This window comes from Trichechus manatus, unplaced genomic scaffold (assembly GCF_000243295.1).
Source record: "Trichechus manatus latirostris isolate Lorelei unplaced genomic scaffold, TriManLat1.0 scaffold00002, whole genome shotgun sequence".
Lineage (NCBI taxonomy): Eukaryota > Metazoa > Chordata > Mammalia > Sirenia > Trichechidae > Trichechus > Trichechus manatus.
In genome coordinates, this window is record NW_004443938.1 from 942,597 (window position 1) to 957,159 (window position 14,563).

The window sequence follows — 14,563 nt, forward strand, 5'->3', positions numbered from 1 at the left end:
AGAGGGTGGGGTACAGGTGGGGGTATGCAGTTGGGGAGGGGGACAGATAGGGGAGAGGTAGGTGGGGTATGTGCAGGGACGCTGGCAGGGGGGGAGGGGTAGGTTGCAGGGTAGGTAGGGGGTCTAGATGGGGTGTGCGTCTGGGAGGGCAAGTGGAGAGGGTACATGTCGGGGGTGGGCAGGGGAGCAGCCAGAAAGGGGGCAGGTGGGGGGTCAGCCGGGGAGGGTGCAGAGGGGGATGTGGTCAGGTGGGAGGGGCGTGGCTAAGTGTGCCCAGCCCTGTGGGAGAGTTACTCGGTGGCCCTGAGGGGCAGCAGGGGCGACGGCGGAGGTGGGCTGATGCTCAGGTGCTGTGGGGGGGGTCAACAAGACCCCAGAGCCCTTAGGTTTGGTGAGGGTGGAAAGGTCAGAGGTCAGGCGTGGGTCCTGGTCAGCCCAGGTAGAGCTGAAGCCAGGCCCGCTGATGGGACGTGGAGGCTGACTCAGGGGAGGTGGCTGGCTGAGGCATTTTGAGCAGATGCCCATGGGAATGCAGGTCCAGGTGAGGATGCTGAGCGGCTGAGCTGCCTGGGCCTCACCTGTAAGCAGATGTGGGGTGAGGGAGCCACTTTCTTGTTGCCCCATTAGGGGGATTGGGGTGTCTGCACCTCCTGACACTCGGCTTCCATGCATTCACCTCAGTGTTTCCCAAACCGAATTTATTGTCCTTCCTGAAATAGCCCTGCACACGAGTTACAGGTATGGCAGAGGGGGCTTGTGTAGAGTTTCCTAGTTCTCTCAGATGTGAGTGACCTGGGACTGATGGAAGGAAAGTCCTTGGCCCACGGTTGCTGGGCCCTCACCCTGCCTGGCCCATGTGGCAGGTACCTGCACCCCCTCTCTGGCCAGCACCCCCTCCCTTGCTCACTCACTCCCTGACACCAGGAGCTGCTCCTAGGCACCACCGCGTCCCTCTGTGCTCTGTCTCGAATGTTCTCCTGGGTTCCCACTCCACTCACACCTGGGCTCCGCCTCATTCCCGCCAGGACCTGCACAGCCCCTGCCCTCCTGCCCACCCAGTCACTCTCCAGCCCTGAAGCCCCTTGTTGGCCCCTTGGCTGTCCACCTCCCCCAGGACAGATGGCCCAGATGTGCCAACCAGAGTCAGACTGCAGGGGCATTCCACAGCGGGCAGAACTGTCCCCCAGGAGGCAGAGGAGTCTGGCTGTGGCCTGGCCAGGAGACAGAGCTTAGGGGTTGCTTCCCAGTGTTGTCCTAGGGAGCGTGGGACTGGACAGGCCAAGCTCTCTAGGTCCTCGTTTCTTCATCTGAGAAATGGCCCAGTTCACGGTGCTTGTTTATTATCTTCCGTGCCATACATCCTGATTACACTAGAAGCAGAGTTCAGCGTGCCTTCCAGCACATTTCACCTCTGTTTCTGAGTGGATTTGTAGTATGGGATCCCTGAGTGGGACTTAACTTGTGTTGTGATTACATAAATCTCTTCTCCAGAAGGAAGTGAGGTCACGAGACTCCTATTTGGTTCTCAACTTAAGGGGCATTCTGACTTCGTGAGCAGTTTTTCTGTGTATAAATCTTCACACATATTTCTCAAAATTTGGTTGACAGATAATTTGCAATGTGGTCTTTGCAAAACTGATCATTGTCTTAGTTTTTGCTAGTAATCCACAATTTGTATGTAAATACTACAGTATTCTCCAGGATTTTTATACCCAAAAGCACTTTATTTTACAGTATTAGAATAGTCTATGTTCATATATAATTAGAAGAATAGTTATTAAACTCAAAATTAAAATAATTAAATATTCCATTTATTACTATTTTGGGGCAAACAAGCGTTTGTGTATTTTACTTACACGTTCCCTGTAAAATGTAAGCCTCTTAAGAAACCGGGAACTTGTAATGTTTGAGAATGACACGTGCTTTCTTTCCAGCAGTGTAGCTATGTCTTCACCAAAGACTAATGTTAAGAATGATGGGAAAAGAGCTTCAAAGTGCAAGAACAGTTACAAATGGTATGTAATCTCATTTTTGCGTTAGAAGTAAATTTGAAATAATTTGTGGAGCCCTTTTTAATACTTTAACTGATTTTTTTCAAACAGGCATGAGATCTTACACATAGGGGTATGTATGTATGTGTGTGTGTGTGTGTATATGCAAATACACACGTATATATCTATATGATTTATACTTATATCCTTTCAGTCAATTTAATTCTCTCACACTGATTTTTTCAGACATGCTGCTATTTTTACTACCCTAATAACTGGAATTTTTAATTTTTTGATGAAATTTAGTTTTAGAAAACGTTGTAGCTAATGATTATTCTCAAGCTGCTTCCATAATAAGTGAATAAATTGCAGTGCTAAGTGCTGGTCCTGACTGGTCCTGGCTACTCATTCCTTGGGAAGGGGTTCCTCTGTCAGACGTCGGGGCTGGATGTTGGGGCCGGGCGTCGGGGCCTGGGCATCAGGGCTGGATGTTGGCGCTGGGCTGCTGGGCTGGCTCTGTGGCTGTTTGGGAGCTCTAGACAAGTCTCGTAAACTCCTTTTCACATCAAGAGGAGCCTGGGAGGGGCTTCTGGGGCTCCTTCCAGTTCTGGATGTTAAAGATCACATCATCTGAAGAGAGATGTGGGCCACAGTGTTTAAAGTGTTGTTCGTTTTAATATGCATCACAAGTACATGTGAAAAATCACCAGGTGGGCAGAGGAGCTTGCTGGACCCTGGTTTACCCGCGTTTATTGAGGCTTTTCCGCACCCTGTACCCTCCACCCCAGCGGGGGTTGGTGTTGAGCCTGGCGGGCAGGGAGGTGGCCGGAGCCCTTTGGTGGGGCTTCGTGTGGGCGTGTCACTTGTCCCTGCCCTTGTGCTGGGTTCCTGGTGTCTGTTCCTTCGGTTTTCAGCTCTCCGCAGTTTCTTTAGGAAGGGGCTGTGGGTTCTTGGATGGTAAGTGTGAGCCATTTGCAGGTTATCTGGGTATCACGAGAGCCACACATAAAGAGTATGGAACTGGCAAGTGAATCATCACAGTATTCCCCTCAGTTTATATTAAACATGATACATCTTTACTGTTTTGTATTTAAAGTACGTGCGTGTTTTGACAGTATGGAATAAAGTCTGTTTTAAAGAGTTATTCCATGGCCTGAATGTAAGATTTTCATTAGATGTAGATATATGTATTCACGTTTAATGAAATAAAACCATATGTGTAAATAGGGGAAATCATTTCTAGTCTAGTGCTCACTTCAGATCCTCTCCTGACTTTTATTGTCTGTGATATTCCTTAAAGCAGAGACTATCCTCTGGAGAGCTCCCTGCCAGCCCGCCTCCGCGAGCGGGTCGCTGTGGCCCAGGCACCCACCGCGGTGTGCCACCTGCAGTACTCAGGTACACCGCCCGCTGGAGCTGGGTCGTTCCGTCTGCAAGGGTCTAGGTAATGGGAATTGTTCTAGAACGTTCACTCTTGGGCTGGCTTGCTTGTGGCCACCCAGACACCAGTTATAAATTGACCTGCCTCTGCCCCCAAGTGGGCTGCAGGAGGCTGACCACAGAAGGTGGCTTGAGGATGGAAGCCGCTGGGAGGCCGGCTGTCTGCTCATCAGCAGGGTGATGTCCTGTCACTTGCGCTAGCCCTTCTGGGCGGTGTCTCCAGGGCATCCTCCTGTGGGGCTGGCCTTTCCCCCTTCGGTGGCGGGCACTCGCTTCTCAAGTGTATTTAGTGGCTTTGCCAGACACCTTTCCTGAGTGATGTGTGAAGAAGCTTGGGCGGTTCTCTCCTGGCTAGTTCTGCCCCTGGAGCTTTTCTTTCAGATGTGGACCTGCATCTGGGTCCTGAACTGACTTCTGAAGGGAACATGCCCTCACCTTAACCAGGGCTGCCCACGGCCAGTACCCCTCGCCTCTGGCCTTCACTCACTCGCGGAGTATCTCATGTGGGTCGCCTGAAGATGATCATTATTTACGACCCTGCTGAACTCCCTTCAGTTTCTGTGTAATTGTGTCTGTACAGTTCTGTATTATTTTTTGAATAATTTTGGGAAATTGGATATGTTGTATTATCAGTAAAGTAAATATCTTTTTGATGGGCTTGCTTTTATAGATTAGTATATGTGTTTGCTGTTATAGATCCTCAAGTTTGAATATTACAGATTACGTCTGTGGTTTATTTTTACTGTATGTTAGGGAAATGTTTGAAATGTCATTGCTCAGCCGAATACGCCCCTTACAAGGTCTGTTGCTGAGAGACAGGGCACCTCATTAGCTAAGGGCGGAGGTCCTGGTCTTCAGGCTGCTTTGGGGTCAGATCCTGGAGCCAACGGTTCTCTGCGCTGTGACCGGGCAGGTTGCCACCTCTCCCATGCTTTCGTCCCTCTTCTGTAAACTGAGGACAGCTCCATAAGGTGCAGGGAGATGGCAGCTGTACACGGTCAGCGCAGCGTCCGGCTCACAGGAGGGACCCTCTGCAGGTGGTCAGTGCTTGTCGCCTGCTTGCTTCACATACCCCAACGCCTGAGAAAACGAGCCCAGAGTTAGCAAAAACTCTCCATTTTGCCTGTGGTAACTTTGACCCTACGAGTTAGGGGCTGTTAGAGATATTTCTTAACTTCTTCCTTACGCAGGTGATGGGCAGCGTCTGGCCTGTGGCTTAGCCAACCATTTACTGCTCGTCTTCGATGGCAGCCTTACTGGAGCGCCAGCTGCTTTTTCAGGTAGGTGCGTCTGCGTGTTAGCGTGAATTTAGGGACGGGCCTCGTGCTGGCCCTGATGATGAATGGCTGAGGCCACTTTTGTTTCCTTCAGAACAGCAACAGCAGAATAGAACCAAGGCTTGAACTGGGGAGATAACATGATGACATTTCATGACCCAGGTTACGCAGAACCGTGAGAGGTAGGAGACTCAGATCACAGCCGCGTTTATGGATCCCTGGACGCCCCATGGGTCAGAGTCCAAACAGGTGTTGCATTCTGAGGGAAATGAGCAGAGCTGAATCTCGTACAGACATGTGATCTAAATACACCTGGAAAGTTTCTAGGGTTTTTTCATGGACATTTCAATAAACATAATGAGGCAAACGATTTTTTAAGAAAGTAGCCAGTAGTTGAGGTGAGACATCAGTTGTTAAAATGGCTGTCATCTCAACTTCACAGCTCTTGTTGGCGTTTGTGGATGCTGAGTCCTCAGACTCTAAACTCGTGCAGCTCTTCATTAGGTTCCTGATGCCGTTCCCATCAAAACTGCGTTAGGTAGATATTTTACCAAAACACCACACACACGTAACCCTTCGTTGGGAAGTCAGTGCGTTTCTGTGGGATCAGCACCTGGACGGCAGTGGGAACCCTCACTCTCAGCGACTCTTGAGGGGTGTGGTGGTGGGGTAGCACAGGCTGGTGGGGAGTGGGATGGGCTGGCCAGGTGGGAGGGCTCGTGCGTCCGGATAGGGAGGGTGGCGCGGGGCCCCGGGCCGGCGCAGGCCTGGCTCTCTGCGGGTGGGCTGATTCTGAGGATGCAGCAGCCCCCACGGTCTGGGCGAGAGAGGCCTGTCTAAAGGTGGACTGGAGATGAGTCCACTCAGCCTCTGCTGTGAAGAGAATCTACCTCCTGGGTAGTTTCCAGCAGGTGGGTTTCCTCTGTTCACTGTGGGAACCCCTGCCCGTGCCCACGGCGTTTTCCCTCCTGATGTCACACCCAGCCCTCTTGCCGCACACGCTGTTCCAGCGTCTTCTGTGTCTCCTGCAGGCAGAGCCGTGCTCTGAGTCCTCCTATGAAAAGTTGCCTGTTGCTTTCTGGGGAACCTCTAAATGGGTACTTTTCTGTTGCTGAATAATTGATGCAAAAAGTAATTACGTTAGTTGTGAATATTTCTCTCTCTATTACAAGGTTGGAGAAAGGGCTTGCCACTGATTTAAGAAAATGCAGTGAATGGTAATACTGGCTTCACAGAACTTGCTCTGTTTCTGTCTGGGGAGGAGCACCATTACTGCCCACCTTCCCTGTTTCAAGCCCCTTGTCTGTCCTAGTACATCATTTCACTTTGCATCTCTAGGGGCTTGGTAGTCACATGACTCAACTTTGAAAATATGATTGGCCTCTCATCCAGAAAACAGAAAAAATGGGTGTTTCATTTCCATCATAATCTAAGACAGATCATACAAGTATCTTCTGGAGTGTTTGAGTATGGTCACCGTTAGATGCTGAATGTCAAGTCTCCTGTGGAGACTCACGGCAACCAAGGGTGCCACCAGATGGGCATCCCTTTGTGAGAACCTTTTATAATAATAATGTTTAGTTTAAAAAGGAATTTATGCTTTAGATTTCGAAAGCTTTTCCATGAAAATGGTTTAAAATTTGTGGTACTTCAGTTCCGTGCCTAGTGATGAACCTGCCTGGCCCAGAGTGGACGCCCAACCTGCCTGGCCCAGAGTGGACGCCCGGCCTGCCTGGCCCGGAGTGGACGCCCGGCCTGCCTGGCCCGGAGTGGACGCCCGGCCTGCCTGGCCCGGAGTGGACGCCCGGCCTGCCTGGCCCGGAGTGGACGCCCAACCTGCCTGGCCCGGAGTGGACGCCCAGAGTGGGTGGGTGGGTCTGGGAACCTTGTTCGTGAGAACAACCTCATCTCATGACAGGCCATGTAAATGAGGGATGACAGTGGTTACATTTTGGATGGATGGGTCTGGAAACCTTATTCATGGAAACCACGCCATCTCATGACAGGCCATGAGTGAGGGATGACAGTGGTTACAATCTGAGGTCAGTTATTTCAGAATGTTAAATTTAATTAAGATTTCATTGAAGATTATAGAGTTATATAAAAGGTAATTTTTTTTATAGACACGTGAAATTAAAATCAGTAAACTCTGGGGCCTTTCAGCCTGTGGAGCCGTCTGGGGAGAACTTTCCCAGCCCACCATGGCTCCTAGTCTGTCACGTGGGTAGAACACTGGCCTGGTGGGGGACCAGCCCTCACTCCCTGTCCTCACACTCTTGAGCTCTTTGAGCCCAGCCATGTTATTTCCCTTTCTACCTTTCTTCTGTCAGGTCAGTATAAAACATGGTGGCCCCCTATCTTAGTTGCCTAGGGCTGCTATAACAGAAATACCACAGGTGGATGGCTTTAACAAACAGAAATGTATTCTCTCACAGTTTAGGAGGTTAGAAGTCCGAATTGAGGGTGTCAGCTCCAGGGGAAGGCTTTCTGTCTCTGTCAGCTCTGGGGGAAGGTCCTTGTCATCAGTCTTCCTCTGGTCTTAAGAGTTTCTCAGTGCAGGGATCTAGGTCCAAAGGATGTGCTCCACTCCTGGCTCTTCTTTTTGGTGGTAGTGGGTCCCTTTCTTTTCTGCTGGATTCTCTCTTTTATATCTCAAAAGAGATTGACTCAAGATACAACCTAACCCTGTAGACTGTGTCCTGCCTTGTCGACATAACTGCTTCTAATCCTGCCTTATTAACATCATAGAGGTTAGGATTTACAACACATAGGAAAATCACATCAGATCACTCAATGGAGGACGGTCACACAGTACTGGGAATCATGGGCTAGCCGCGTTGACGCGTTTTCAGGGGACACAATTCAATCCATAACACTCCCGTTCTGTGGGGGGAAGATTCCATCCCAGATACATTCTTAAGTGTCTTTCTGAAGCAGGAGGCCCTGAAACTGGAGAGAGAGGGGACCCTAGATGAGGGTTTCACACTCCTTTCTGTTTGTTTCTGAAATTTACCGACTCACACGCGAGCACCAGGGCAAACAGCAGTCACATCAAAAGTTGGGGCCTTTGTGTTTGGCTCTGAGGAGAATGTACACCTCTGGAAAGTACAAATCTGACTACAGCAGTGAAACCGAGAAAAGAGAGGATGCAGTAAGCTGGCCGTTCAGTAGGAAGTGGAGGCCCCTGGCTGTAAAGGGACCTTCGTGTTAACTTTGAGCCCCAGCGTTGGAAGATGAGCCCCCTGGGTTGGCAGGCACTCAGGGCACACAGTGGTGTGACAGAGGACTCGAGCCCACCGACGGTCGGGAAGGGGGTGCCGGACCGGCCAGTGTTTCCTTGTGTTGGACGCGCGGTCACCATGAGTTGGAGTCGACTCGACAGCAACTGACAGCAGCACACAGTTTCCCACAGTGACGCTTTTTGTGTGTGCGGGACCAGAGCTGACGGGAGAGGGAGCCCTGTTTCGGCAAATCCAGCGAGGGTTTCTGTGGTCATCGTTCCAGGAGTTAGGACAGTCGGCCTGATGCCCCGTGCTGAAGCAGCAGGTGGGCCGGTCGGGACTGTCCGTGGTGTTGGGGGCAGCGGAGAGGCATTGCTTCTCGGTGTCTCCGTCACGAGCGCTTTCTTCTGTGGCTCTCGTGGAGCAGTACGCTAGGCCACGTGGGAGGAGGAGAAGGAACAGATGAGATTGTTTCAGCTGTTGGTGGTCCACAGTTTGGCTGATTGGAGAATCACAGCTGATGGCAGCTTGTTGCATGTTCGTATGACAGATGATCTCACTGGACCCTCACAGCATGTGGGTGAGGTGGTCGTGTGGTGTGATGCTTGGTTGATGTGCAGGGACAATGAGTCCCCTGCTGCTGATCACCGTGATTGCCAAGGTCAGGTTCCGGGCAGGGCTGAGCAGGATCAGACCCCGAGTCAAGCTTTTTCCGCGGCCCCATGGGTGCCCCGACGGCACGCTTGGAGCCATTTACAACACCATGATGACTGCCCCATCCACAGTTCCAGAGCAGGCGTGTTGGAGTGAGCAGAATCTCCGTGGTGGTGTAGTCTCAGACGTAACCAATGCTCCATCAAAGTGCCCTGCGTTTCCCACGAAGTCCTGACTGTTGGCCCCGCCGCTCCTCTGTGGGCCGAGCAACTACCCCAGGCGGCCACCAGAGGGCAGCAGAGCTCTGTGGCTGTTCTGCTGCTCAGGCCGCTTCCCCTGGGCGCGCTCTCGGGCCGCCTCACAGAACGGCCTGTGCACTCACTGGTGAGCCTTCCCTGGCATGTCCACTTTTGTTTGGTTGGTTTTCTCACAAATACGACAGGGTCTCTAACTCACCTGGGCAATTCAGGTGCTGACGAAGGGGACATTGTGGCCAGTGAGAACGAGGAGATCGCTACTCCGGAGAACTCTTACCGTGCGGGGACATGTTCTCCAGTTTTAGCCACAACATGCTTAGATGGAGCAGCTGGAACGACCGTTCAGCCTTAGGTCACCTGTGTCCCAGGTCCCGTGAGGGACATTCTTTGCGTGTCCACCACAGTCGCCCTGAAGGAGCCCCGGAGGGCCGCCCTGCTCAGGTGGGAAGCCAGGGTGGCTTTTTCCTCTGTCACGTCCGCATCTCACCGCACCTGCCACGGCAGTACCTGCTGGCCCCACCGAGGCTGTGCTCTGACACCTGTCCACCCGCCCTCGCTCCTCCGCTCTCACACCCATCCTCCTGTGTCTTACTCCCAGGCAGGGGTTGGCTTCCCCACCTCTCACAGGGACCCGAGCGTGGTGGGGTTATTTGAAGACTGCCTCCCTGTCCTGGTGACATTTCTGCATGGTTGCTGGGACAAGTCAGAGTTTAGAAATGGGGGAGGGTCTGAGGCTGGGAGAGACAGCACATGCTCCACTGGAAGCAGGAGCCAGGAATATACATCTAGGAAGATACTGTGGGATATTGGGATCCAGAAACGAGATGGAGCCCTGCGGAAACCCTCCGTCAACCACAGCCTCCTGCCGCCCCGTCAGACAGGGTGAGCTGGGCAGCTCGGCGCTGAGGGGTGCGTCGTGCTGAGGCTCCTTCTACACGGATGTACTGTTCCGTTGGCCACACGGCTGGTTCTGGACAGTTTCCCTGCCCTGTGTTAGAGTGCCCGGGGTCCCGCACACACCCAGTGCATACGCGTGACTGTCCCCGCCCCCCCGACCCCCGCTGAGCCTCAGTTTATTTTTCTGTAAAATGAGAGGGTGGAATGAGCGGTAACTCTAAATTTCGCCTTTAAATTTAATGATCTCCACACCCTAACTGCCAGACATGAAGATGGGTTATGTTATAAGGTACATTTTGGCGGTTTGACAAGTTCTTTGACAGGGAACAAGGCCAAAGATGGAGGTGACAGAAATACCATCACGTGGGCCAGGCGGTGACAGGCATATCCTGACCCGGGCCACGTGGTGACAGAAATACCCTCACCTGGGTGACACAGTGACAGAAATACCCTCACCCAGGCCACGTGGTGACAGAAATACCCTCACCTGGGTGACACAGTGACAGAAATACCCTCACCCAGGCCACGTGGTGACAGAAATACCCTCACCCGGGCCACGTGGTGACAGAAATACCCTCACCCGGGCCACGTGGTGACAGAAGTATCCTCACCTGGGCCACGTGGTGACAAAAATATCCTCACGTGGGCCACGTGGTGACAAAAATATCCTCACGTGGGCCACGTGGTGACAAAAATATCCTCACCTGGGCCATGTGGTGAGAGAAATATCTTTTTAAGTGTTTTGATAGGAAGTGCAAAGCATACAGCTCCTTATTTTCTTTTATTCTTCAGTTGACTTATTTATATTCACATGTATTTCAGAAGCTTTTATGGGGCATATCAAACTAATTTTTAATGCAATAGCGTATATACAGTTTAAGGTCCTTGGGTGGCGTAGTTTGTGCTCAGCTACTAACCTAAAGGTTGGCAATTTGAGTCCATGCCGAGGCACCTCAGAAGAAAAGCCTGGTGATCACATCAAAAAAATCAGCCATTGAAAACTCTGTGGAGTCCAGTTCTACCCTGACACACATTGGGTGCTGTGAGTAAGAATCAACTCGACAGCAACAGATTTTTGTTTGGTGCAGTGATTAAGAGCTCGGCTGCTAACCAAAAGGTTGGCAGTTCGAACCCACCAGACGCTCCTTGTAAACCCTCTGGGGCAGTCCTACTCTGTCCTATAGGGTCGCTATGATTCGGAATCGACTTGACAGCAATGATTTGGTTTTGGTATAGACAGGTTATTATTAAAATATCGTGTACTGCCTGTTAGCTCCCTCGAGGCAGCCATTTTTATTTTAGATAACACTTGAAATCTATCACAACAAATGATCAAATTATATATTAAATTATATTTAATAAATATCAAATTAAATGATATGATTGGTAAATTCTTTTGACTTTTTTCTTTCACTATTAAAAGGATAACAGTTCTTTAAAATACTGGTAAATTATCATGAAGTTGCAGATAATATCATATTTTATAATTTTCTTTTCTTAAAACGTACACTTACAGATGCATATGACCTTTACATCCCAAAACCCCTAGCTCTCAAGTTGATTCTGACTCATAGCGACCCTATAGGACAGCAGAGAACCTCCCTCATAGGGTTCCCAAGGAGCGGCTGGTGGATTCAAACTGCTGACCTTTTGGTTGGCAACCGAGCTGTTAACCACTATGCCACCAGGGCTCTGCCCTTCACGTAGAATACCATTATTAAAACTTATCGTGGTAAGTATGGGCTCTAGTTCCACTGGCATCACTATAGCTGGAAAATGCTTTTAAATGAGTTATTTCTTTCTTAAAAAATGCAGTTCTGAGCATGTTGTGTGAAGCTGCTAGAGAATGCTGCTGCTGGGTATTTGTCACGTCAGAGCCGGGTGCCTCACGCTGCTGTGTTCCTCCAGGTCACGACGGGCCGGTGAGTGCCGTCAGCTGGAGTCACGGCGGGGAGTGGTTGGTGTCCGCGTCCCAGGACAGGTCCCTGAGGCTGTGGTCGGCCCGCGGGGCTGCGCGCACGGTACTCCTGGTGAGGAATGATGCGTGTCTGTGATGAGCAGCTGTCAGACAGCTACAATGTGCTAACAATTCGTGATTGAATATTTTCTTATATGTGAATGTATGTATACGTGCAGTCTCTGGGTGGAGACTAAGCATTCCACTACCAGCTGAAAGGTTGTCGGTTCAAACTCACCCAGAGGTGCCTAGGAAGACAGGCCTGGTGATCTGCTGCTGAAAAGTCACAGCCTTGAAAACCCTACGGAGCAGCTCTGCTCCGCACACAAGGGGTCACCGTGACTGGGAATCAGCTCGACAGCAGCAACCAGCAACAGCAGCGTACATATGTGCACACACCTACGCAATGCGTACACACACACGTTAGACACGCTATGCATGTATACATACATGTGCACACACGCAATGCGTACACACACATTAAAGACACACTATACATATATACATACATACACGTATGTATACACACATGCGTATATATGTATGGGTAAATATGTCCTTACTCTTGTATGGTCTAAAAATGGCAAAAATGTTAATACAAAATACTTGAATAATTTTAAATACTAATTCAGTGTGATTCTATAGTAAACCCAAAACCATACCCACCGCCATCGAGTCAACTCCGACTCATAGGGACCCTATAGGACAGGGTAGAACTGCCCCGTAGGGTTTCCAAGGCTGTAATCTTTATGGAAGCAGACTGCCACATCTTTCTCCCGTGGAGCAGCTGGTGGGTTCGAACTGCTGACCTTTGAGTTAGCAGCTCAGTGCTTTAACCACGGTGCCACCAGGGCTCCTTTGATTTTATAGTAGCAGTAATAATAGCAGCCAAGGGGATATTATGTGGGGGAATTATATTTTGGGGGAGAAAGGTGACTTGTTTTAATGAGCTCACGAGGGATCATTTGGAGCAGAACGGGGAGGAGAGACGATGACAGTGGTGTTTCTACCGGGACGGGGCAGGGCAGCCACGTGGGAGGCTCAGCTTTGATTAGTGGAGCCAGGAGCTGGTGAGCGGAAGTCCACGGCACGGAGACGCAGTGAGAGCGTCAAGGACGTTGTTAACATCGGTATTCTGTGGGTCTTGTAAAAAGGGGCCTGAGTGCCAGACAGACGAACCTGGAGGGTAAGCGCGTGCAGGCCAGGGCAGTGTAAGGCTGACGCTTTGGGCCGCTGACAGCAGGGGCTTAACACCAGCTTCTTAATGTCACGGTTTTGTTGGTTGTGAGATACAGATTTGAGAGTGGAGACCTCAGAATGACATTTAACACATCAGTATGTTTTAAATTTGGGCTTTAATAAAACGCTCGTTACCTAATATGTTTACTGCAAAGTTTCAGTTTTCTTAAAGCTGGAATTCAAAGCTCACACTTATTCCAGTAAAACCTTACTCCTGAAGTCTGTCAGAAGTTATCAATGGGCAGAAACGAAAATTGTGGATGGGTTGTAAGTACATCTACACTTTTAGGATACACAGATGCCGGATGTTGGGATGACAGAATTGCCTATTCAGAACAGCAGTCACTTTTATTAACATTGGTTCTATTGGTAATAATTACTGATTTTTATTGCAGGGCAAAGACATGTTCTCTAAGCCGATACAGTTTGCACAGTTTTATTATGTAGATGCTTTTATATTGCTGTCCTCTGGCCCGGAATTGCATCTACTGAAGTATCATATGGAGACTTGCAAAGACGAGATCAAAAGGCAGGTGACCACTCCTCCCTGAGGCTTTTGCTGTCTGTCTCCATAGTGACGTGCATATAAAACGAGTGTTTACATCTGACAGTGTTCTTCACAATTTAACAGCAGCCTCACGTGCCCAGGCTACTGAGGAGAACAGAGTGGCCCGTTCTGCTGGGCTGGGAGGCTGCCATGCCTTCGTTATTGCTGATCACCACGGACAGAGGCGGCGGCGTCTGTGTTCTGCAGTACGGGTAGCTGGTGTTGTCTGGGACAACCTATACTGATAATAAAAAGTTACATTTGTGAGATATTTCAAGAATACAGATATAGACGAGCAGTTATATAAGCACTGTTTAGATGCCCCCAGCTTTGACAAATATTTTGTATCTTTGTTTTCAAACTTTTTTTAGAGAAATAAAATGTCACAGAGAGAACGGACCGCCCACCTGATACTGCTCCCTCTTTCCTCTTCCTGAAGCCGCACGTTGCTCTCCAGTCAGCGGTTTTATGCTGTGGCTGTGTCTCTGTGTATCTTCTGTCACTTTATTTCTGAGTGTTTGAATGTAATGCATGCACAGCTGTTTTCCAAATCAAAGTTAGGTTTTGAGACTTATCCGTGTTCATATCCATAGCCTGGTGGGACTGTGTAGCCGTTATAAGGAGCGCACAGCAGGCGTAAACCACAGCCTGTTCTCTTGGGTGGGTGTGCAGGCTGTTGCTAACTTTCCGTTCTTACACGAGGCTATGTTGGGTTTCCCAGCGCACGTCTCCAAGTGCGGCGTGCTGGGCTTCAACCCAGAAGGGGAACTGCTGGGGGTTGAGTAGGACCTTCTCAGATTCGCACCTCTCCAAATCAGCATCGCGGTGACCCCTCCCAGAAGTGGGGTGTGTCCGCAGCACCTTGCAGCCCTGATGGAGACCCAGCAGCTCCTCCCGGCGTGGACCCCATTCTCTCTTCCCTAGAGCTTCAGAATCTCCTCCTTTCACCATGTTGCTCCAGCGTTTCAGCCCCTCACTCCTCCCTGCGTGTTCTCCTCGGGGTTCACACACAGCCCTGTGTCTGCTCACTAAAGTACACACACACCCTGACCTCGGGGCACACACAGCCCTGTGTCTGCTCAC

The 14,563-nt window shown here is 50.3% G+C and overlaps 1 protein-coding gene across 1 annotated transcript in view; it reads left to right on the forward strand.

The window, feature by feature from the left end:
* The window catches only part of WDR27 (WD repeat domain 27), a 95,914-nt gene that overhangs the window by 29,616 nt on the left and 51,735 nt on the right, over positions 1-14,563 (forward strand). Inside the window, exons 15-19 of the mRNA XM_023728474.1 lie at positions 1,938-2,015; positions 3,292-3,389; positions 4,622-4,711; positions 11,646-11,767; positions 13,329-13,462. Of these exons, the coding sequence (XP_023584242.1) occupies positions 1,938-2,015; positions 3,292-3,389; positions 4,622-4,711; positions 11,646-11,767; positions 13,329-13,462 (522 nt within the window). The remainder of the gene's footprint in view (positions 1-1,937; positions 2,016-3,291; positions 3,390-4,621; positions 4,712-11,645; positions 11,768-13,328; positions 13,463-14,563) is intronic.